The sequence below is a fragment of the Oratosquilla oratoria genome, chromosome 1 (assembly GCF_046742065.1).
Source record: "Oratosquilla oratoria isolate Oo_2021 chromosome 1, ASM4674206v1, whole genome shotgun sequence".
Lineage (NCBI taxonomy): Eukaryota > Metazoa > Arthropoda > Malacostraca > Stomatopoda > Squillidae > Oratosquilla > Oratosquilla oratoria.
The window spans coordinates 117819460-117845927 of NC_134777.1; the positions used below are offsets into that span (position 1 = coordinate 117819460).

The window sequence follows — 26468 nt, forward strand, 5'->3', positions numbered from 1 at the left end:
GCTCTTGACTTTCGGATGCGCGAGAGTGCACACACACCACATACACGCGCACACAGACACAAACACACAGACGCGCGCGCACACACATAGACACACACACAGGCGCGCGCACACACACACACTGACACGTGTACACACGCTTACACTCGCGCACACGATTTAATCTCACTTTAATAAACGCACAACACCTTTGGTCAGGGCCTTATATGAACTCTATCTGGGAGGGTAATAGTCGTCGATCACGAGCGCAACATGTGATCCAAGACAATGGCGTGGATCACATAAAACACAGCACGCCCTGAAGAAAGATGCCTTGGGTCTGCCATCACTGAAAGGAAAGAAAGTAATGACGTGATGGTCTTGGCCGGGTCAACAAAATGAATCAATATGACAGATCTCTTACTATGGGAGAGCAAATAAAAAAAGAAACACGTTTAGGGGATATCAAGGAAGGAACGCAGCTTTATAAACACACACACACACACACACACACACACACACACACACACACACACACACACACACACACACACACACACACACACACACACACACACACACACACACACACACACACACACACACACACACACATATATATATATATATATATATATATATATATATATATATATATATATATATATATATATATATATATGCAATAAAAACACTAAGAACGTGTGTTCACAAATGCGTGAGAAACCACCAGGAAAAATAAACCAACGAAGCAGAGCGCTTTCGTATAATTACATCTTCAGTGCTAATACCTTGTTCATCCCTTTTATAATTTCGTCTTTGTATTAGCACTGAATATGTAATTATACAAAGCGCTCTGCTTCGTTAGTTTATTTTTCCTGGTGGTTTCTCTCTCTCACTCACACACACACACACACACACACACACACACACACACACACACACACACACACACACACACACACACACACACACACACACACACACACACATATGACGCCCTTCCCTTCTTAGATGTCCTCCTGAGAGTCAAAGCGGACACAATTTCTACTTCAGTCTACGTCAAATTGACTAACTTTGGCCACTGCTTAAATATGCAGAAAAAATGCCCTAACCTGTTTAAGGAAACTACTATTGCTGTTTTCTTCAGGAGAGCTCTGTCCCTGGTATTTCAAATGGTCGTAGATAATGGATACGCACAAAACATCGTTACTAGTGTAATCAAACGCACTATAGACAAGTGGTGTCATTAACTAAAACAGCATCGCAGAACATTCCACCAGGCAACGAAATTAATCCATATAATTACCAGATGTCAACCTCGAACAAGACGAACGTGTAATCAGGGACATTAAAAGAAATGTCAAACCTACCAACGAGAGCGACAGGTTAAATCTTATTATTTTCTACAAAAATGAAAAAGATCGGTAGTCTTGTCATTAAAAACATTTTACCGAACACCCTCCTTCAGCGTAGTCATGCCGTATAAATATTCGAATGTCAACATGACTGTGGACCTCTGATGTGTCATATATTGGTGCGACTACGCTTATCATCAGGTGTCGTAAAAACACCACAGAGACCACTGCCAATTACGACTCACACGAGAGGACCTCGTGAAAGGCATTTCCATTATTGCTACTGAAAGAGACTACAGGAGACTAGCTATTTTATTAGGGCTACATATTAAACACTGCAACCCTGACATGAACATACAACTTAATAATTTCCAACTTCTTTTTTCCAAAGTCATGATCGTGCATATGTACGAGTAGATGATATAAATTTATCTGCCCCACGGCGTGGGTAATTTGGCCACCACACCCACGGCGTGGGTGATCATTTGTCTGTCCTGTGTAGGGCCGGATTTACATGTTGCGGAGCCCTGTCAGGTTCATCCCCCATTAAAATATCGTCTCAGTTTTCATCAAACGTGCTGTCAGCCATCTTGGAGTTTGTTTACAGTCACAGTGCCGCTCAGCGCCCAGTCACAGTGCCGCTCGGCGCCCAGTCACAGTGCCGCTCGGCGCCCAGTCACAGTGCCGCTCGGCGCCCAGTCACAGTGCCGCTCGGCGCCCAGTCACAGCTGATTACTCGTTTTCTTTATCACGATACACACAAAAAAGTGCTTATACTATTGTAAAGGGGTTGGCGCAGGGTCCTGGGCCGCGGCCCTAAAGGCCCTGCCCTAAATCCGGCCATGGTCCTGTGATTCGAATGACCTTTCCTCTTGATTGACCTCTCCTAGAATAATTCTCCATTGATTTATTTGTATGTGACCTCTCCTTTGTTCATTCTGTGTAACATTTCCCTGTATATTTATTCATTGATTCTTGTATGTATTCATTCTCCCTTGAGAATGAAGTGTTATTTCGAAATGTTGTTTTCCAAATCTCTACCACTTTGATACCCTGCCCCAGTGTTGTAATGTCCTTTGCCGAACTTCTACATGCCTATTGAAGTACGCCGCCTTGTTCGCTGTATTGAACAAGTTAACAAGAAAATTGTGAATTGGCATCGTGCTATTATCTACATTTTATACCAGAGGGAAAACCTCCTGCCAAAGTATATATATATATACATGTGTGTATGTGTATTTACCTAGTTGTATTTTACGGGACTGGAGCTATGCTCGTGTTGACCCGTTTTTGTATCTCTCTACATCTAGTTTGCTTTTGAATTCGTGTATATTTCTGGCATAACTGCTTCACTGTTTCATTTGTTCCAGACGTCAATTACCCTGTATGGGAAACTGTTTTTTTCAGGTCTCTTCTGTAACTGTCTTTCTTTAGTTTCTTTGCGTGTCCTCTTGTTTCTCTTTTGTCCCATTTTAATAGGTCATCTCTATCAAGAACTTCCATTCCCTTCATTATTCTAAAGATGGTCAGCAAATAGCCTCTCTCCCTTCTCTGCTCTAGTGATATCAGTTGTAATTTCTCCAATCTTTGTTCATATGTCAAATTTGATGATGTAGGTGCCATCTTGGTCGCCGCTCTCTGGATTCTTTCTAACTTCTTTGTGTTCTTCTTCGTGCTTGGTGCCCACAATGATATAGCATATTTTCGGTCTTATCAATGCAACAATTAATTTCAAGCATCTCTTCCTCCATGTAATCGAAAGCCACTTTCATAGATCTTAACAGAGTGTAAGTCTCTCCAAATATCTTGTTTACATGTTTGTCAGGGGTCAAGTCACTTGAGATGATTACTCCTAGGTCCCTCTCTCTGTGCGTGCGTGCGTGCGTGCGTGCGCGCGCGCGCGTGTGTGTGTGTGTGTGTGAGTATTGGATCACGTGTTGGACAGCTACTACCCTCCTGGATGAGAGTTCAGAGCTCATGTATGACCGATCTATGGGTAATGCTGTGACCTGACACACACACACACACACACACACACACACACACACACACACACACACACACACACACACACACACACACACACACACTCGGTGGCGTGGTTGATAGAGCACTGGATGTCAGTACGGAGGTGCTCGCAGTACCTGGTTCGAATCCTGCCCAGGGCCGAAATTATTTCGGTATCGCTGCGCTTCGGGTCGTTACTCCGACTCTCGTGGGCGGGGTGTTGGGATGTGTGTGTGTGTAAGGTCATAGGATTACCCATAGATCCGTCATACGAGCTCTGAGCTCTCTTCCGGGAGGGAAATAGCTGTCGATCACGAGTCCAACACGTGATCCAAAGACCAAGGTGAACACACACACACACACACACACACACACACACACACACACACACACACACACACACACACACACACACACACACACACACACACATTCGTCGGATGGACGGCGAAGATTGGAGTTCCGAAGAAAAAGTTAAATTTTCGTGGATCTCAACGTCAAGGAAGTACCTTATTGTATTTACAGGGAAGGGGAAAGCTCGTAGTGTAGTGGGGAGGTGATAAAAAGGAGAAGGGGAGGGATTACTGAGGGAAATGGAAGGAAATGAGGAAGGGGAGGGATTACTGAGGGAAATGGAAGGAAATGAGGAAGGGGAGGACTTGGTCCAGGAGGCCAGGCGTCTTGTAAACAAGCGAAGGACCGATGATGATTTTGGTGATGACGGGATTAACAAAAATGTAAAGATTAGAAATATAGATAAGAGCAGCACAATGGAAGGTGAAGATAATAATTTCCAGGGATTTAATGAGGGGAGGGGGGATACCAACCTCCCCCGATTAGCAAGACTAGAGGAAAAACTTGAGAAAATGACCGAACATTGGGAGAGTAGGTTCGGTAAAATGGCAGAGATTGCGCAGAGAGTTGACAAATTGGAAGAATTAGAGAAGGTGAACAAAAACCTAACTAAAGAAATAGAAGAATTAAAAAGACAGTTAAAAGAAGTAAAAGATGAGAATGAGGAATTAAAGAAGAAGAACAAAGAGAATAAAGAGTCCATAGCAAAAGAAGCACAGGGTTGGAAAAAAAATCCAAGAGAACAGTAAAGTTGCATTTACTGACATAATAAAACAGCAAATGAAAGAACAAACTGAAGACTCAGTTATTAAAGTGATGAGACAGAAGGAGAATATAGTAAGAGACTTAGCAGATAAAAAGAAATGTATAATTATATTAGGAATGGAAGAGAAGTATAATCTTAATAGAACCACAAGAATCAAAGAGGAAAAAAAGTAAACAGTTTACTAGAATTAGTTCAGGAAGATGAACCTGAAATCATGAAACAAACTGAAGAGATGTATAGGCTCGGAAAATATAGTACAGATAAGACCAGACCAATTAAGATTAAATTCAGGTCACAATCGACAGCAGAGAATATCTTGGCAAAAACAGGGAAACTAGCAAACAGTGAACAATATAAAAAGGTATGGATAAAAAGAGAAATGAATAGAGAGGAAAGAGAGGAGGAAAAATGAAAAGACAAGAAGCTAAGGAAAAAAAACGAGAACAGAACAGAGACAGAAAAAGAGAAATTCTATTGGAGAGTAGTGAATATGAAAGTGAGGAGATGGGCCATACCAGAGAAAAACAAAAGGGAAACAGAAAATACAATGGAAGTAGCAGAAAATTAAGAGTGTCTTACACAAATTTAGATGGATTAATAACAGGATTGAATGAACTGAATGATTATCTGAAGGAAAAAGAAACAGACATAATGGGAATTGTTGAGACAAAATTAAAAGGTCCACTACCATCCAACAGTGTTGGACATGATGCATATAATTATTGGATTAGAAACAGAGAAATAAAACGAGGGGGTGAAGTTATATTTCTGACTAAGAAAGATATAAACGTGAGGAGTGTCACATATGGAAAGAATACAGTAGAGATGATTATGATCGAAGTGGAAGACATAGATAAAATGAGCAGAAAGTTCGTGATAAATTAGGTGCCTCCAAAAACAGCCTCGTGGGAAGAGAGTGAACATAAAAGTATGTTAGAAGAGAAAAGGATAACATTAAATAAGATAATGGAAGATGGAGGAAGAATAGTTATGATGGGCGACTTTAATTGCAAAGAAATCTGCTGGGAAGAGATGACAGTAAAGGGTGGAGACGACTCAAGGGGAAATGTTCTACTCGAGATGATTATTGACCATACAATGACACAATGGAATCAAGAGAACACTAGGTATAGAAATGAAGAAGAACCATCGAGACTAAACCTAATAATCACATCTGAACCTAAAATAGTCGAAAAGATTGAATATAAGACACCAATAAGTAAAAGTGACCACATATTGATTGAACTGGAACTAAATGAGGAAAAATACATGAAAAGAAATGGACAACATAGAAAAGGAAGAATGATGTATGAAAAAACAAACTTTGATAAAATAAGAGAATTCTTTCAAAATGAAAACTGGGAAAGAATATACAAAGAAGAAACAACAGTGGAAGAGAAATGGAATATTTTGACCAAAAAATTATAAAAAAAGGAGTGGAAAAATATGTCCCAAGACAAAAGGAAGAAAAAGAATATGTAAAGTGCTGGTACAACAAAAGTTGTAGGGAGTTAAAAGACAAAAGAGATAAAGCCTGGACCAAATGGAAGAAATACAAAAGACCTGAAAAATGGAAAATATATACTTGTTATAGAAATGAATATGTACAAGTGTGCAGAGAGAAAAAGAGAAAATATGAAAAAGATGTCATTGAAAAATGTAAAGATCAACCAAAACTATTTTACAGATTTGTAAACAAACTGAAAAACAAACAAGATTTAGAGAAATTAAGACAAGGAGGAGTTGAATACACAGAGGAAATAGAAATGGCAGAAATTATGAACAAGCATTTTAAATCAGTGTTTACAAGGGAGAACATACAACCTGGAGAGATTGAATGGAAAGAGAAAGTCCCCCCTATGAAAGAAATAGAAGTAACAAAGAATGAAATAATGAAACACTTGAGTAATCTTGATGTCAGAAAATCGCATGGACCAGATGAAATAGCAAACTGGATTTTGAAAGAATGCAGGAATGAACTGGCAGACAAAATACATAGCATAATAAACAGTTCCTTGAAAGGAGGAAAAGTTCCAAAATATTGGAAAAAAGCAAATATAGTACCTATATATAAAAGGGGAAATAAAGAAGACCCTACCAACTATAGACCAGTCTCTCTAACAAGTACAATAGCAAAAATTTGTGAAAGAATTGTCACAAGTAGATGGGTAAAGTATTTGGAGAAAAAAAAGTGCTAAATCAAGGCAATTTGGATTCAGACAAGGACGATCATGCGTCACCAATCTAATATGTTTCTATTCAAGGCTAATAGATATAATACAAGAAAGAGATGGACTGGCTGACTGTGCATTTCTAGACCTAAAAAAAGCTTTTGACAAAGTACCACATAAGAAGTTGCTTAAGAAATTAGAAACTGAAGGAGGAATACAGGGCAAACTGCTTAAATGGATGGAAGACTTTTTGCAAGAAAGAAATATGAGAGTAGTGATAAGAGACAAACACTCTAATTGGGATGAAGTGTTCCACAAGGAGCAGTTCTGGCCCCAATAATGTTTGCTATATATATTAATGATATGGATGAAGAAATTGAGAGTTATATGAGCTTCTTTGCAGATGATGCAAAACTATTAAAAAAAAGTAAACACGGAAGAAGATTGAGTCACTACAGAGTGATCTCAATAAAGTATGGGAATGGAGTAGGAAGTGGGAGATGGAGTTCAATACTAAAAAGTGTAGTATAATGGAATTTGGAAAAAGTAAAAAAAAAAAAAAGAATAATAGGATCATATAAATTGGGAGAAGAAGGAATAAAAAAAAGTTGAAAATGAGAAGGACCTGGGAGTCATTGTTATGAATAATATGTCACCTGAGAAACATATAAACAAGATTTTTGGAGAAACTTATAATTTAATAAGAACAATCAAAGTGGTATTTACATACCTGGATGAAGAAATGGTGAAGAAAATACTAATCACTTTGATAAGACCAAGATTGGAATATGCAGCAACGATGTGGTCACCAAGTACAAAAAAATGTATAACAAAACTTGAAAGAATACAAAGAGCAATTACAAAATTGGGACCAACACTCTCAAAACTATCATATGAAGAGAGACTAGCAAAACTTGAGCTACAGACACTAGAGCAAAGGAGAGAGAGAGGAGATTTGATAACTATTTACAGAATCATGAAAGGCATAGAAATTATTGATAGAGAGGATCTAATAAAATGGAAACATAGAAATACAAGAGGACACGGAAAGAAAAGAAAGACAGCTATAGAAGACCTGCTCAGCCCTCTTGCTGGTAGGCTCTTGACCTGCCAAGCTCTGGCTAGTAGGCTCTTGACCTCCCCAGCTCTGGCGTTCGTGACATAGGTGTCGTAGGTTGATATAGAGGTATAGTGGGTTGTTGTAAAGGCGTTAGTCTCGGTATTCTATACATTGGGGTCAGTTTTATATATGAGGGTTAGTCGTATATTTGGTGGGTGTTGCTAGGTATGTTATATATATGTTAGCTTATGGGTAATATAATAAGGGGCAGTTATAATAAAAGGGTTTTTAATGGGTTAGTTTGGTGGCATTTGGCATGTTCGTGGCGATATCCTGTTTTGTCTGAATTCTGCTGCGTTAGGTGTATCACCGTGTATGCATTCTGGGAAAGCAAGGTAGGCAAGAGGGGAGTCTCGCTATGTTGCAAGCATGTGGATCACGTGTGCAGTAGGTGATGGTTAGTAATGGTTACATATGTATGTGGTGTTTTTTATTTATTTATTTATTTTTTTTTTATTTTTTTTTCTAAAATATCTTTCTAGTGGGAGCAGAAAGTGTTTAAATCTAGCTATTCATTTAGCCAACAGTGAGAGAATAAAGATATCCACAGCTGAATATCGACTAAATGTAAATTATGAAAGTAACAGGCTTCTTCAAGGTGAAGACTGATAATGTGCATTTTTAATGTCTCAATATCGTCTTAATCTCTTTTGGAAGTGCCGAGACTGAATTTCCGTATCTACTCATCTTAGACAATCAGTTGTGGACATACCATCACAGCACTTTCACGAGGTTAAGACGATTTTGAGAGATACATTAAGAAAAATACCCAATCAGAACTGATTCTGTTATCAGACGCCGCTTAAGGAGGAAGTAGTTGGAAGGAAACGGATCCTAACTGCGCAGTTGGGGTGCGGAATTATTTTCTTTTTCGTTCACAGGGGCCCTGGTCTAAGTTCATGAACATGACGGTTTATTTCCTTAATTACATCCGATTGTGCGTGTTTGCGTGCGTGTCTGTGTGTTAGTGAATTGGAACACTCGTTGGAGGGTGTAGCAGCCGGCGTTCCTCCTCCTCCCCTGGTAAGGCGCTCGACCCACGCACCAGTAACGTGCACAGACATTGCAAGGTGCAGGTGCTTTGGGCAGGAAATTGGGCACTTCACTCTTTTGTATTATTCATATTTGGCAACTATCCGGTAGGGTGCAACACAATTTTCCACATTATAATTTCTGAATGATAAGAAAATGGAAAAAAAGCCTGTGAAAAATAACTTTTCATTAATTTCTATATATTTTTGTGAAGGGCACTTTTGGGGCACACGGCAAAGGGGCAGGTGCTCGGGCACCCCCCAGCACCCCCCTCCTTTGCACGGGCCTGCCACCCACTGTTCAGGTCGTCGCCCTCTAATGTCTGCGCATACCCTCCCCTCCTCCTTTCTTATTGGTAATCACAGGTGCAGTGCAACGCAAGGGGTCCGTGGTTCTCATGGGCAAAGTCATTTCCATGGCATCAGACTCTGTAGGCAAGCTGAACGGCGGCGGCTATACCGAACGACGCGCTCGCTACAATCTTTATTCACCACTCCAAGGTGCGCCAAGAAGGGAGCGAGGTAGGCCGGCCGGCCGGCGATAGCTCTATAACCTACCTGAAGGCAGGTGACCTTGAAGTGTTCTCAAGCCTCCTGCGTTATTTCGCTCAATTTCTTTATGGCAGTCGGAGAGAACACCTCGGCTACGTGACCTTGACCTCAACCCTCCACTTTGGGATGTATTTTTGTCATAACATGCTGAAGCCCCCAGCACGATCGGTACGTCGTCTTGCCTCGATATATGCAGCCAAAGCATAATAAATTGCTGTCAATGCATAGGGTAAAAACCCAGAGATTGTGTTGCGTGGCACTGAACAACCCAGTTGAATGCAAGTTATCATTACTTGCCATATACCGGCACACCTGGCATTTCTCGCTAACATGCTACTTGCTTTTGTTATTTTGTTTGAGTAAAAACAACTTCGATAACGATCTTTTTTTCAATCTTCCAAGTGTCAGATTACTCTTGCCGTCATACAGTGAGAAGCTGAAGTTAAACCTATGCGAATGTTAGAACCATTGTTGAGGTGTTCTAACGGAAGTCTAGAATATTGTAACCGAAGTAGTTTCTATTCAAACGAATTAGCAAAACCAAGTAACAAGCTAGCCTAGTGTGCCGCGACCTTTAATAAGCGTGGCAGCAAATGAAAACAAAGGCATAGCAACCACTCCCACTTATTCCATCCCCTACATACTCTACTCCCCTCTACCCTCTCTCTTATCTTGGCACATCCTGGATGACGGGTCATCCCTACATCTTGTCCACTGCCCTGGGTCAGAAGCAGTGTCGCAAACCTCTCCTAACCCCATACTGTTCTTCACCAATTACTTCCTCTGTTCCTCTCCTAATCTGCTGAATCAAGACCCTCCCATAGGCTTTCCCAACCACACTTAACAAGCTGATCCCTCTGAAACTACTACACTCACACTTGTTCCCCTTTCCCTTGTAAAGTGGAACTAAACAGGCACCCCTCCAGTCCTCTAGCACTCTACCCTCTCTTAAACAAACATTCTGCTTGACATCCATATAACCCAGGTGCCTTATCTTTCCTTATTTCTCCTCCATTTTCCTCACTCATCATGGTCATTTTCTTAGCGCTTCCCACTGCAACTACCTTTCCCTCCCTATCCTCCTTCACATTTAGCAATTCCCTAAAATACTCTACCCACCTTCCTCTCACTGCCTCCTCTTCCATTATAATCTCTCCATCTGCACCTTTTACCATTTCTTCTCTACTTGATTTGCCTCCTCTTCCTCTCTTAATTTCTTTCAATTTTTTTTTTTTTATTACTTTCAAAATTTTGTCATACTCTTGTAATGGTGACCCTTCTTGCATTTTTATGTATATTTTCCCGTTCTTTATCTATTAATATATATTTATAATTATTATATTTTTGTAATCGAACCATGCGTTCGTGTGTTGTTTTTACCCGCGTGGCGTAGCCAAGCGACGTAGTGTTTTGATAGCCGCGGAAGTAAATGCACGTCAGTGCTTGTATAAACACTAAAATATTAAAATTGTGTGTTATTCAGCCACCCTAAAATTTGGTGGCAGCGGTTAATTTTTTTTATATTGTGTGAACTTGTTAGTGCAGCGTGAACATTCAACAAGTACTCTCAAAAGTGAGTTTAGCATACTCGGAACATTCGTGGCCGGCCGCCAAACAAACAACTTTTTACGTGTGCCTTTTGTCTCTTCTTTCCTTCTCGTTTCAGGTTACAGATACAATAACTTTTAGTAAGTAATGGTCCTCACGACCAGTTTTGAGAAGGAACTGATTAGTGTGTGTTGCCGACATTCGTCACGTGTTTTTTGCAAACCGCCTGCTTGTGATTCTTCGTGTTCTAACTTAGTTCAACACTCCTTTTTTTGCCATCATCATCTTCAGCAGTGGTGGCCCCCCTTGCATCTTCTTACCATATTTCGGTGGTTCACCGTGGCGACTGGATGTGGACGGATTAGTGTGCAGGCCAGCCTGCTTAAAAATTCGGCCTACGGGTCACGAATTCACTTCGCCTCCAACTGGGTATTGTGCACGGTTGACCAATATTTTGTGCGTATTTTCCTGTAATACGCATTTCTGTTACTATCCTTTCGCCTTATTGTAATATATATATATACATACATACATATATATATATATATATATATATATATATATATATATATATATATATATATATATATATATATATATATCATATCCTTAGCCGTCCTAGTGGTCGGCCATGTTTGTTTTCGCAGTGACGTCATTTCATTGACGGTCACGTTTTTTTTTTTTGTTTGAAAGAAAACTGGTGTTATTGTTCAATTTTTTTTTTCCCCCTGTGTGTTACATTGTTTACGACCGTCAGCCTAGGTGGATTCTTTTTCCTATAAATTGGCTTGCGTTTTGTAAAGCGGTCGTAATTATTAATGTTAAATGTGTAATTTTTCTGTTGTTCTCGTAAATGTTATTACGTAGTGGAGTGTTCCTTTGACCTTCTCACTTCTGCTATGTCTAAGCCAAAGGTACCATCTTTCATAAGTCCCCAAATATCGTCTGAAACAACGGCTAAGCACCTTACCCTCTTGCATCAAGAACCCTGTTATTAAATTTTCAGGCCAAGATCCTCATTATAAGGCAATAGATTTTATTCGCCAATGCGAGGATGCCATAGTGAACTCCAATGTTTCGACTGGGCCTGAAAAGATCTCCTTTGTGAGGTCCCAGATTATGCCACATTCTCTGGCTTCCGAGTTGCTGTCAGCGTCGTGCTTAGATCCAAAGTCTTTGGATTATAATTATGACATCTTCAAATCTAATTTCATTAAAATATTTTCAGATGCCTCTGGTGGCAATTCTTTCCGGTTGGTGTTTCACGCTGGCTGATACCCTCGTATTCCGACTGGGTACGCTAGACTATAGGCGTGCACAAGCTCAGGCCAGTATGATTGTTGCTGATGCTTTAGATTCCTTATCCCCCTCAGACTGGGCGGATAATGGTGCTATCACTCTAGATAGTTTTCGCCTAATTTTGGAATTTTTTATATATGTATATCCTATTTCTGGTGCCTTTTGAGAGAAGAGCTGCATCTTCCCTCCAGTATAAGACTGATGAGACTCTCTTGTCTTTTGCGACAAGAATTTCCTGTAAACTAGGGGATGTACCTTCTAGTTCTTTGTGTATTAGCAATGCTCATCAACATGCCCATGTCCCTTGTTCTCCTCAGCCCTCTCAGTCTACAGTTCCTACTCATAGTTCCCCTCAATCTACAGTTACCCCCCCTCTCCTTACATGTACCTTTTGTAACAGGTCTGGTCATTCAAGCGAATTTTGTTACCGCCGTAGGCACCAGGTACACAAGTCAAGACAGTCCCCTGTTCGCAGGTGTACCTACTGTTTCTTCTAATATGTCGCATGACTTTTCTAGAGTAGAAACTCAAGGTAAACTCGGTTATTGCCATATCCATGGTCATTGTAAACACTCGACTGATCAAGGTTTCAAGGTTTTGAAACTTAGGGATGAAACTTCTCAACAGCCTCGTCAATCCCATTTTCCCTAGCGCTTGTTTCACACCCCAAAGATTTGACCAGTAATGTTCGGTCTCAAATAATTCCCTTTGTGACTGTCGAGTCTTCTCAATTACTTACCTTCCAATTTCTTACTAGGGATACGCCTCTTTCTGTAACTGTAGATACTGGCGCAGAATGTAGTCTCTTAAGTAGAAAGGCTTATTTTGCTCTATGGGAATTGTATAATCTCCCTTTTGTAATAAATTGCATTCTGTGCAAGGTTCTCCCTTGCTTGTTCTTGGATCTGTTTGTCTTCCCTTGCAGTTTCCCTCGCATGCGTCTTCCAAGTCACTTTCATTGTTGTTTCGGGCATTGCCATTAAGTGTGACTGTCTCTTGAGTATTGATGCTCTTACAGCTCATGGTATAGATATTTCTCCTAGTCGTCGTGTAGTGACTTTCTGCAATTTTGATATCCCTGCATCCGACAGGCCAGTTTCTGTTTGTGATTCTACTGTGCTTGCTCAGTCTGCGCATTTGCCCTCACCAGCTTCTAAGCGTTTTCACCCTGCTTCTCATTGTGCTGCTGTTGTTATAGGGGAGCATCTTATTGGACCTTCAAGTTCTGTTCGTGTTCCGGTGCGCATCTCAAGTGCCCCGATAGGGTCTGACGTTCTCTCCTTGCCTGACTCTGTTCGTATTCGTCGCCTTGCATTAGAAGGAACTCTCCACTATTCGCGAGGATCATGTTACCACAGCGATGGTAACCAACGTCACGGGTGCTCCTATTCCTCTCTCTCCTGGCAGTCACTTAGGCTCCTTTGAGGTGGTACACGTTGCTACTTTCCAGGACTCGCCTATTATAGCAGCTTCTGTACTACAGTCTCCTCCACGTGAACCTGCTCACTTAGCTTCTGAGTTTGCCACATTTGTAGGCGAGATTGATTTTCCTGAAGAGAAGCATCGTCTCCTTGAACTGTTATTTACTCACCGTCAGGCTTTGGCTTTGCCAGGTGATCCGTTAGGGGTTACGGACCATGTGGTTCATAGGATTGATCTTCAGCCAGGCACTCGTCCTGTTTACTCTTACAGGCTACCTGACTCTCGTCGGCTTATAGCCCAGTCCTTGGTTGACGATTTATTGCATGAAGGCGTTGTACAGGAGTCCCACTCTGAGTGGAACTCGCCTTTTCTCCTGGTGCCTAAGAAAGATGGATCTTTTCGTCCAGTTGTTGATTACAGGAGAGTTAACGAGGTCACTATTCCAGACCATTATCCTCTGCCTCTCTTAAGCGACCTTCTTCAGTCCATTGGCACTGGTAATATGGTGTTCACCACCTTAGATTTAAAAGCAGGTTTTTGGCAGATACCCCTGGAGGAGAAGTCTCGTAAAGTCACGGCCTTCTCGACTCCCAATGGGCACTATGAATGGCTTCGTTGCCCCATGGGTTTGCGGAATGCTCCTTTGACTTGCCAGCGCTTAGTTAACTCCATTTTTCATGGCTTAGTTGGGAATGGACTTTTTGTTTACCTGGATGATTTGATTTTAGTTTCCAAAGATGTGGAAAGCCACTTTACTAAGCTGTCCATGGTCTTGCAACGTTTTGCTGAAGCTGGGTTGAAACTCAACTTACCCAAGTGTTCCTTTTTCAAGTCTAGTATCCAATTCCTAGGTCATGTTGTAGACAAACATGGTATCCACACCACAGGTGATAAAATCAAGGCGGTGAGGGACTTCCCTATACCGAAGACAGTTGAACATGTACGTTCCTTCCTTGGACTTGCAGGATACTATTGTGCATTCATTAAAGACTTTGCTTCAATTGCTTCTCCTCTCACTCGCCTTCTCAAGAGGGACTCTTCCTTCCAGTGGCGTGATGTTCATCAGAATAGTTTTGATTCCTTGAAGCTTGCTCTTACTGCAGCGCCTGTGCTGGCCTTCCCTGATTACAGTCTTCCCTTTACAATTTGTACAGATGCTTCTGGTACAGGCATTGGAGCCATACTCATGCAACAAGTAGGCGGGCGTAGACCTCATGTTATTGCATATGCTAGTCGCATTCTTAATAAGCCTGAGTCCCGTTACTCTGTTACTCATTTAGAGGCCCTGGCAGTGGTGTGGGCTTTAAAGCATTTCCGTGATATCATTTTTGGATATCCTATTACAGTCTACACGGACCACACTGCTGTCACTCAGCTTTTCAAGTGCAAAAATCTTTCAGGCCGTCTAGCCAGATGGTTCCTCACGATCGAGGAATTCAATCCCTTAAACATATCCCGGGGCGTGCGAACAACGTTGCTGATGCACTTTCACGTAATATCCCTGTTGCTGCTGTTACAGTGATTCATAACTTTTCCCTGCAAGATCTGGCCAAAGCTCAGCGTGAAGACCCTGTTTGGTCTGCAGTCATTTATGCTTTGGAGTCTGGTGATGATTCCACCTTACCAGCTTTACCAGTACCTCTGTCCCAATTTTCCCTGCATGACAAGGTTATCATTTGTAATGTGGAAGTGTTTGAGCAAGATTTGGCACAGGTTGTGATCCCTGAGTCTCTAGTTCCCATTGTTTTGTCCCTTGCTCATGATGCCCCACAGGCTGGTCACCCAGGTTGTGACAAAACTCTGGCTATGGCGTAAGAAGTATTATTGGCCTAAAATGCGACTAGACATTACCTCTCATGTGGCCCGGTGCCCAGAACAAAGGTTCTATGAGCACTGCTTCCATCTTAGAGTACCCTACTCCTTCTCGCCCTTTTCAGACTGTGGCTATAGACCTTTTGCAACTGCCTCGTAGCACTCAAGGTTCTGTGTATGTCCTTGTGTGTGTGGACCACTTTAGTCGTTTTGTAATATTAGCTCCCTTGCATAACAAGTCTGCACCAGTTGTAGCCCATGCTTTAGTTTCTCATGTTTTGTGTCCATACACTACTCCTTCGGTGCTCCTTAGTGACAATGGGACGGAATTTCGGAATGAGGTTTTGGCTACTATTTGTGAACATTACGGCATCACACAGACGTTCGTGACTGCTTATCATCCAGCGTCCAATGGTCTTGTCGAGAGGACGAACAGGAAAATTCTAGAGATACTAAGACATGTTGCTAGTAATTTTCATGAGTCTTGGGAAGATTGGCTTCCCCATGTCAGTGCTTGTATTAATAGCACTATTATTGTTTCTACAGGCAAAACGCCTCATCGTCATTTTTGGAGCTGAAAAATGGCTCCCCTATGATGTGCTTGACAGCCCTGCTCATCCCCTCTACAATTTTGATGACTATAGTCAACTCCAGAGTCATGTGATGCATGCCATTTATGACTCTGTCAAGGACAAACTTGTTTCCAAGGCTGACATGTTGAAACACTAACATGTTTGTGCAAAGCCTGTAACCATCGTTGTTGGTGATCATGTGTATAAAAGCATGCCTGACTGCCAATCTAAGCTCAATTGTAGATTTGCAGGTCCCTTTTTAGTAACGGAACCGTTACATCCTAATAAGTTCAGGATCTTTGATCCTTCACAGGGACTAAGCGAGGTGTTACACGCGGATAGGCTGAAGGTTACAAAAGTGCCTATCCCTGCATTTACCCAGCCTCCCCCAATGTCCCCAGTACAAACTATGCCTTGTACATCTACCCCTCATCATTATAATCTTCGGTCAAGGGGTCCTGTATCTACTTAAACTTTATTTGTATTTACCTAGTTGTATTTTGCGGGAAGGGGAGCTATGCTCGTGATGTCCCGCCTTTGTATCTCGCAGTGTCTAGTTTGTTTTTAAACTCATGAATGGTTTTTGCGCATACTATTTCATTGTCCAGTTTGTTCCAAGTGTCCAAAACTCTATGAGGAAAACTGTTTTTCTTCAGTTCTCTTCTATAGCTATGTTTTTTTATTTTCTTTCCATGTCCTCTTGTGTTTCTTTTGTCCCAGTTAAGTAAGTTCTCTCTATCGAGTACCTCTGTGCCTCTCATGATTCTGTAGATGGTCAATAGGTCACCTCTCTCTCTTCTTTGCTCCAGTGTCGGTAACTCCAGTTTAGCCAATCTCTCCTCGTATGATAGGTTTGCAAGTGCAGGTGCCATTTTTGTAGCTGCTCTTTGGATTCTTTCTATTTTCTTTATATTCTTTTTGTGTATTGCATATGATGTATTAATGATGTATTCTTTGTGATGTTTACCATTTTGTGTCCCTTTCTTAGGTATAATGTGTAACTATTGTTTACCTCTGAAGTGCAATGTCTTGAATTGTATTTTGTAATGTTTAGCTATTAAGTATCATGTCCTAGACGTCCGGCAATTGCTGTGTTTTTGGGGGTTTTCACTGGCTCCAGTTCTTTTGTGTATTATTGTATATGTATAGTTACTGTATATATTTCTTGTACTTCTACCCATTTCCTTTTGTGTATCTCTTGTGTTTGTATTGTATTTATGTTGTGTTATTGTATGTTGTGTTAATGTATAGGGTGTGCTGTTGACACATTTCGTCCCACACTTTTCTTGTGCCGCTTTTTTTTTTTTTTTTTTTTTTTTTTGTTGCTCGGTGGGGTCCCCGAGTGGTGGTGGCCGAGCTATATGTAATGGTGACCCTTCTTGTATTTTTATGTATATTTTCCCGTTGTTTATTAATATATATGTGTAATTATTATATTTTTATAATCGAACCGTGTGTTTGTGTATTGTTTTTACCCGCGTGACGTAGCCAAGCGACGCAGTTTTGATAGCCGCGGAAGTGCACGTCAGTGCTCGTATAAACACTAAAATATTAAAATTGTGTTATTCTGCCACCCTAACACTCTTACCCCATTTCACATCTGCTCTCCTCTTTGCCTACTTTATCTTATGCTTTACTTCTCTTTACTTTGTACCTCATATGATTCCCTTGTCCTAATTTGTAACCAATCTTTGAAAGCCTGCTTCTCTTCTACACCCTTCTCTGCTTTCTTATCCCACCACTCACTACCCTTCCTCCCAAAAACAAAATAAAATAAACAATATGAATGAGTTAACACAAATGTGGGAGAGTTAGAAGGAAATTAAGCTTGGGTTATCTCATTGGGATAACTAACTTTTTTTTTTTTTTTTTTTCTTTTCTTTGAGGGGGTGATAAGACTTTTGAAAGGGGAATTCTCTTTCTATTCCAACCCTCTGACAGGCCTCTATCGTCATAGATTCCTGTCCCCAGCTGACTTTGGAAACAGGAAAGGTGCTACAAGCTTTTGTTGGGGAACACTGAGCTGTCTTCATACTTCACATCAAGGTCCTCTGTCTTTGAGATTCAAGCCTCCCAAAGTGTATTAGATGTATTGATCTTACGTTCAGTTGTCAAGCTTAGGTACCTCGCAGAGTAATGGGTGAAAAGTTATCAAAAAGAAAATTTAAACTTCTATGACAATGTCACATAATTCTTAATATTGGATAAAAGTTTCCATACTAAACAGTAAAGTAGAACAAAATATGAAATAAAATAAGATTATTGATATAATCTCTGGCATATAGCTCATCACTTAGATATTAGGAAAATGGGTACAGAGTTTTACTCCTATAATATGCAAAATCTTATATGGATGAATTCACCCACATGCACAAACAAAAAATCATTAAAACACAACAGATATGCTTCAATTAGCTAAAGAATAATAAATTACAAATTAATGGAAGAAAATGTGTACATAAGCATAAATACTGTAGATAGAGAGGGACTTAATGCTTTAATAATAACCACAATATCAAACAATACATTACACTGGGTAACAAATTTTTTTTTTTTTTTAAATCGTCCAGGGTTTTCCAGCGGAATTAGACTAATTGTGATGCTCTGAGTCCGAAAATGCCCTTGGTTTTTCTCAATCAGGTCAGGATTGTTCGCTACAGACATTTAAGAAAAAAAAAAAAACGAAAAAACCAAAAACCCAATTTCTGCGGATCATAAAAATTCGGTTTTTTCCGTTTTCCTGGGGAAATAAAAGTCAACGTATCCAAATTCATTAATTTTTTATATACTCGATTACATTTGATAAGCTTAATACATGTACATGAGCGTTACGTGACACAAAAGTTCGGAGTTCACGGCGTAAATCGCCGTTTCCTCGAATTCCGTGTGTGAGCAGCTGCTGGGTTGTCTCTCTTCAGCGACCAGCAGTAGTCCGCGAGCATGACTGCGTCCCACCTCCCCTGGTACCTCTCCTCCATTTGACGCATGTCCTGATGGAACCTTTCTCCCTGCTCGTCGCTGACCGCACCAAGGTTTTCAGGAAACTTCTCCATGTGTGAGAACAGGAAATGCATCTTTATACTCATCAAACACCCGAGGTTTTGGAAGTTCTTTATCATGCTGTTGATGAGTGTGGCGTGGTTTGCTGCCTTCTTGTTCCCCAGGAAGTTGTTCACCACCTGCACAAACGACCTCCAGGCGGCGCACTCTAGCGTGTTCATGGAGTTTTCGAACTCTGTGTCCTTGATGAGCTGCCGTATCTGTGGGCCATCGAAAATGCCGGCCTTCAGCTTCTCAATGGTCACTCCAGGGAAGGCTCGCCACAGGTGGTTGAAGCACCTCCCATCCTTGTCCAGAGCGCGCGTGAACTGTTTCATTAACCCAAGCTTGATGTGAAGCGTGGGAACAAAATCTTTTCCCGGTCAACAAGAGGTTCGTTTATGATGTTGCTCGCCCCAGGTACTAACTGCTCTCGCGCTGGCCACTCTTTCTTCACATAGTGCTGGGCTCTGTCTCGACTGTCCCACTTACATATAAAGCATGGGTACTTTGTGTACCCGCACTGCTGACCAAGTAGAAAGTTCACCATCTTAAGGTCGACGCAGATGAGCCATTGGTGCTGCTCATATTGGATTTTGTCGAGCACGTACTTGACTGCTTCATATTTCTCTTTGAGAGTTGTGGAGTGCGCAAGAGGAATTGAGGCGAACTCGTTCCCGTTGTGGATGAGCACACTCTTCAAAGAGCGCTTGCTACTGTCTATGAAGAGTCGCCAATCTCTCGGATCATATTGAGGAGCGCCGAGTTTAACAAGAAGACCGGCGACATCTCGGCAGTACACGAGGTCTTCCTCCTGGCAGAAGTAGCCCATGTAGTCCTGATGCCTTCTACAAAAGAACGTGATACGCGCGTCCTCGCCGAGTAGATTTTTCTCTTTGAGTCTGGAGGCCAACAGCTCGGCGGAAGTCTTCGACAAGCTGAGACCCCGAACCAGATCATTAAGCTCACATTGTGAAAAGGGCTGCAGACCATCTTCTGTTTCATACTCTTCTTCTGTATCTCCTCCCTCATATGCAGTGGTGGCCTCGTCGTCGCTGTCAGGAAGCTCTCTGCACGCTGGTACAGGAAGTTCTTCGCAGTGAGCAACTGGACGGCGGGCAGATGGAAGGTCGGGGTACTGGAGGCTGCTCCGATTCTTCCGGTTGATACCAGTAGTATTGATGGTGCAGAAGTAACAATCCAATTCATGGTCAGACGGCTCCCTCCAAACCATCGGAATCCCAAACTTCAGTGAAGTTTTCGTGCCCTTCGTCCACCGCCGGAGGTATTCCACGCACGTCATGCACACCGTGTGCGATGCCCAGGACTTATCTTGGTCACCCAGCTTGACTTGAAAGTAAGCCTGGTATGCGCGCTTCACAAAGCTTGTGATGCTCTTCCTGTGCATTGACAGCGTGTATTCTCCGCAAATGTAGCAGAAAATGTCAGGATTATTCCTGCATGACCGTCGCGCCGAAGCCATATCAATACCCTGAAAAGAAAGAAATAAGTCAATTAGTCAATTTCAAACAGAAACACACCAGAAGCAACCGTTTATATATGAATAATTCGCTATATTCTTCAAGAAAAATAGGATTGAACTCAAAACCCTTCAAATTATCATATGTATAGCTCGTCAGGTAGGCCTATGGCTGTATCTCAAAAAGTTGACCTGATTGAGCAAAACCAATGTGATATTCAGACTCGGAACACCAAAATTAGTCTAAATCAGCTGAGAAACCCCTGATGATTTTTTGGCTGTTACCCAGTGTTATTAATGATTATGTATTGCACCAGGATGATTTCTTCAAAATTTGGATTGGCTTATCAGTAGTTAGGGAGCTCCTCTCACTATTGGCCAAATTTTTGGCAGGCTTTTTTGCTAAGCTCCTCCAACAATACGCTGGGTGCAATTGAGATGACATTACTTTCCGTATTCAAACACCAACACGATGATCTTTACAAAATTTGAATTTTGCTTATCAGTAGAGGCCCATAAATCTGGTAGCTCTTACTATTGGCCGAATTTTTGCCAAGCTCCTACAATTCACTAGGTGTAGTCAGTAGATGACATTGTTATATTTAAACATCAACATGAAGATGATCTTTGTAAAAATTGGATTTTGCTGATCAATAGAGCCCCATAAGTTGGGTAGCTCCTCTCACTATTGGCAGAAGTTTTGGTGGGATTTTGTTAAGTTCCTCCCACAGCACACCGGGTGCACTCAATATATGGCTTTATTGCTTGTCTTTCAACACCAATGTGAGAATGATCTTTCCAAAAACTGGATTTTGTCTATCAATAGAACCCCATAAATTGGGTAGCTCCTCTCACTATTGACAGAATTTTTGTCGGGCTTTTGCTAAGCTCCTCCCACAATACACTGGGTGCACTCAATAGATGGCATTATTGCTTGTATGTAAACACTAATGCAAGGATGATCTTTCCAAAATTTAGATTTTGCTTGTCGATAGAACCGCATAAGTCAGGTAGTTCCTCTCACTATTAGCCAAAGTTCTGGCATGTTTTTGCTAAACTCCTCCCACAATACGAGGGCGTCTAAGAGTGTTGTGGTTAGGTTCAGACAAGCCAGGGAAATGAAACTCACAATAACACTTAGGTACATAAGATTATATATATACTATAGCCAATTCACTCAAAGAATCTTATTTGATCCTGCATTTTCGGTTGGCAGCCCTGCCCACCCTTCCCCCACTGAGCTGGCTGAATCCTCAAGTTTCCTTAAAATATATTGATATTTCTACACTTAGCTCAAAGATTATATGTGTTACACTTTATTCATGTACATCTAGGGATGAAGCAGTCCTTGTTCACCTATTTCAAAGCTTTCCATCTCGATAATGCAAAGAAAGTAGTTATAGCAAGTACAAGATAAGGAATATAATTTTAATGTTTATACAGCATTTTACTTATTATTGCCGTGTCCAGTAATTATAGGGCTGGTTGTAAAATTTAACATGTCTTCTGTGATATAAAATAGTCATGAATATGACTGCCTTCACATATCCCTTAAAAATACACAGAGAAAATGAAAGGTTTATATGATTATCTTTTGATACTGAATGGGTAGCAGGAAGCACAGTGTCTTGCTCCCTCCTTCCACCCCCAATCAATCTCATGAGTCAAAATTGAACATGACTTGCGTACATACCGCTCATGGTTTTTCACATCTTGATTAGTTTACGGCTTTCATCATCTCATATTAATTATCTTCTTGAGTCTTTGAATACGGTTGTACCAATGTATATGGTTGGAAGAGTGATACTCAGATCGGAAGTTGAAATATTTAGATATGAAAAAGTTCGCTACAATGCAACTCACGAGTTTTTTCATATCTAAATATTTCAATTTCTGATCTGAGTGTCACTCTTCCAACCATATATGTTGGTACAACTGTATTCAAAGACTCAAGAAGATAATGAATATGAGATGATGAAAGCCATAAACTAATCGAGATGCCAAAAACCATGAGCAGTATGTACTCAAGTCATTAAAACCTGATATCTAGAAGGCGCTCCTTAGAAGTGACTGTTCATTGTGCTGCAATGTGTGTGACCATCACATATATAACTCTTAACTGTCATACACCAAATAAAACTACAAAACAACCTCCAAATATTTATTTTCTGAACCCTTATATTTTTGTGGGCTTTCTGATTGATTCAGATACCAACAAAAAATGTTGCCTGACTTAATTAACCCAAGCTCATGACCTAACTTAACCTATGCTCATAAACTAACCTAATTCAAGCTAAGCTAATACACTAACCTAACTTAACCTTGTGATCTTATATCAGGGAAACAAAACAAAAATGGCCACCTGCAGGTTGCTGGACACTACAAAACTGACAATTCATATGCTCATAAACTAACCTACTAAACTCAACTTAACCTAAGCTAATATGTTAACCTAACTTTAACTTGTAATCTTATATCAGGAAATCAAAACAAAGATGGCCATCTGTAAGTTGCTGGACACTACAAATCTGACAGTTCACATGCAGGTAACCACTATTAATGGACCAATGTCCATAAAACTTGCTAAAATTATTTACCTGCAGCATATATTCACTTTGAAATAAATTCCAACTGTATAGATTTATTTGATCCAATTGGATATCATTGGATGAATTCTAGGATGACTGTACAGCATCACCATCCAACCTCACTCATTTCATCACACTTCACCAGAACACTGTTGTTGTCGATCACTGATGGATTGCTACAAGCTAGCAAGCTTTGGAAAACAGGTGTGTTTCATTTTCACATAATTTTTGGAGCGACTTGTATATAGAAAATAGTTTCTGTTGTAAATATGATCAGATTAGGTTTAAGGGTTTCAATCACCTTATGAAGTAAGACTTTCATTGAGTTCTCTTCCTAAGAAAAAATAATAAACATTAAACATAAGCACATTTTATTTTGATAGAAGATATATGCTACAATTTTTGTAGAAAGTAGTTTCATTTTTTTTTTTGCTATAACCTTAAAAGTATGAATTTGTTGAAGCATGTATAATTTTTTCTAATCTGAAAACAGAGATGCATTATATTTGGTTTGTTTAAACATAATTCAGTATGTTGCATTTTCTTATGTAAGCCTAAAAGTACAACTCATTATGGTAGTCTCATGATGTAACTGAATTTTTGAATTCTGAACATGTCAGATGTAAGTTATATTTAACATTTAATAAAGTGTTAAGAATACTTTTTTTTTTAGTTACAAGCCTATAATTAGGATTTCATGATATTAGAGTTGAGAATAGTTTCAGTTTTAAAAATTATTATTCAAAAATAGGCTAGCACAAGACAATGGTTGACTGAAATTGGTTGGTGTATGTAACATGGGTTATTTGGGGTAATTCTACATATAGAGGAGTTGGAGTCAGAAGCTCAAAAAATAAGGGAGTCAGACTTGGTGTCAAAGTTTTTAATTATTGACTCCACAGCCATGGTACTTACCAGTAGTACTTACAACTTTTTCTTCTTCTTCTTGGAAGTGTAAATCTATGACTGGGTTCTTTTGAAATGCAGCATCATATATCCCCCAAAATATGGTTCTACCAACATTGATCAACTGGTACATTTAGGTAAATCTAAGCTAATTTGTACTAAGCACACCCTCCCCCCTTCTTCCCCTTTCCATATAAGAGCAAAAATATTTCACAAGGCAATGGAACCTTTCGCAGTGAGCGATTTGATACCAGACACCGCCAGATTTTGTAATTCTTGCCTGAAAATATTTTTTTTTGGCAAGTTTTATAAGCTTACAGAGGTGTATCGTTGTACATAATTGTGTCTGAAATTTAAGTCAATTAATTTCATGGTTGCAAACAGCATATAGCATTGTTTGAGCCTCTATTTGTAAATACAGATGATATTTGTAAAACAGCCTATAATTGTATCAAGCCAAGCAATTTGTCCTTTTCTACCGACCTCAATGGACGTATACTGATATATACTTTCATTTGAATGCACCAAGCAATAGGCAATTCCATGTAATGTAGAGAAAATATAATTTTGCATCGAAGACTTAATTTTTCCGGTACGATTACGGTTTGTCTTTCTCTTACGTTTTCTTGAATCTGACGTGCAGTCTCCCATGGCACACATAAAATTAGTTATATTTGTTTGAAAATAGCTCCCAGCAGATCTAAGAGGCTATTGTTTACATAAATGTCGCTCACCTCGTACGTCTGCCACCACTATTGTTATCTTTAATCTCACTGATTATCTTCATATACAGGACGTGACAGTGATATCCATTATTTTTCAACACTCTCAGATAAAATGCACAAACCGAAATCAACATCCTCTTATTTTTACTGCTCATACTTACTTCAGTAAAAATAATTAACTATTTTTAGTTTTATCTTATAATTAAATTAACAAAGCCTTATCACACACCAGTGAGTAAAAATTATAACATTAAGAGTCATGTTTTTAATTTTGAATACACTTATGCAGCAATTTATGTCATATTTTTTTTAACTATCGATTTCCAAATTAGCTAAGTCACCCCTTTGGCTCATGAAATCCGAGACAATTGAAAATTCTAGCGCTAATAGGAATCTACGAGCCTGACTGCGAAAGGTCCCATTTGTTATATAAAACATCTCATTTACTCTACTATTTGTAATAATCAGTGTATTCATCTTGCATTACTGTTACACATATATTCATATCACAAAAACAATGGAGTATTCTATTAAATGAAATACTGAAAAAGTTATGCATACCTCACTGTGGAACATAAGAGAAATAATTCTATGTTGGGCAAAATAATTATATGGCACTCTCAAAAGGTAACTTTCAGTGAAACAAAGAAAAGTAGTCTTTGGTAAAACTTGTAATACTATACATATACAGTGCTCATCATTGCTCCACAAAAACATAAACACATACACACACACACACATACATGCAACCACCAAATACTCAAAATTCCACTTCAAACTTGAGTACTATATTTACATATGTACAATATGTATAATCGTAAAGGAAAATCTGAAGACAGAAATACAAACCCTATGCATCATTTCTGTATTACAGGAATCAAACTTTATAAATCAAGAGTAATTATGCTTGCTGTGGTTGACAAGTTGAAAAGCGATGCAAAAACTCCTGGTCGAGCATACCACAGAACAACAGCCATTGAAGTGGCAGCTCCTAGGTAGCCCAGTAAACGCCGTTGCCATGCCTTCCGTTCATCCACACATTCCACTATTAGATCTGCAGGACTGTGGTCACTGTTGTCACAAACCTATTAGGAAAGATGTTAAGAACTTTGTATATCTGGTTAGATTATATGTGGTATACACATGTTCACAAATACAAACATCCTTAACTCCTTCAGTTAAGAGGCCACCCTTTGTGTAATGCCATGATCAGTCTGTACAAGACTATGGATGGGGCAACAAAGAAATTTAAACACTCCAAAGCTGAAGGAAGAGGAAGAGAGAAGGAGTTTAAATGCGTTTGAGATGAGGTGTCTGAGAAGTATGATAGGGGTTACTAGGCTGGATAGAGTGAGAAATGAGGAGGTGAGGAGGAGAACGGGGGTGGAAAGGGAGTTGGGAGATAGGGTGGATGAAAGAGTATTGGGAAGGTTTGGACACATGGAAAGTGTGCCGTTACGAGAGGTAACTAAGTTCATGGATTCAGACAAGCCTTCGACAAAAAGAGGGATACTGTCTGTTGTAAATAGTCTGTTTGACCCCATGGGAGAAAGAATGAGTGAAGAAAGACTAATAAAAGAGGTATGGAGGGCAGATGTGGAGGGAGTGAACATGAGGGGGGCGACCTAGGATGAGATGGATGGATGGGGTGAAGGGGGCTTTGGGAAAGAGGGGATTGTCTGTTGAGGAAGGACGGGAGAGGACAGAAGACAGGGGTGAATGGAGAATGGTTGTATATG

The 26468-nt window shown here is 40.2% G+C and overlaps 2 protein-coding genes across 9 annotated transcripts in view; one reads left to right on the plus strand and one right to left on the minus strand.

Annotated features, from left to right (window-relative positions):
• The window catches only part of LOC143025499 (uncharacterized), a 33265-nt gene that overhangs the window by 3652 nt on the left and 3145 nt on the right, over nucleotides 1-26468 (plus strand). For 2 of the 5 annotated variants that reach the window (XM_076185284.1, XM_076185257.1), the window contains exons 1-3: nucleotides 10754-11315; nucleotides 22991-23056; nucleotides 23190-23302. In XM_076185284.1, coding sequence (XP_076041399.1) covers nucleotides 23191-23302 — 112 coding nt within the window. In that variant the 5' untranslated portion in view covers nucleotides 10754-11315; nucleotides 22991-23056; nucleotide 23190. Of the gene's footprint in view, nucleotides 1-10753; nucleotides 11316-17932; nucleotides 18038-22990; nucleotides 23057-23178; nucleotides 23303-26468 lie in introns of those variants that run through there. The other 3 variants (XM_076185276.1, XM_076185294.1, XM_076185267.1) reach the window with 3 other exon arrangements.
• Gasz (ankyrin repeat, SAM and basic leucine zipper domain-containing protein 1) overlaps nucleotides 23297-26468 on the minus strand; it is a 36313-nt gene continuing 33141 nt past the window's right edge. For all 4 annotated transcript variants that reach the window (XM_076185152.1, XM_076185161.1, XM_076185180.1 and 1 more), the window contains one exon: nucleotides 23297-25814. In XM_076185152.1, the coding sequence (XP_076041267.1) occupies nucleotides 25614-25814 (201 nt within the window). In that variant the 3' untranslated portion in view covers nucleotides 23297-25613. The remainder of the gene's footprint in view (nucleotides 25815-26468) is intronic.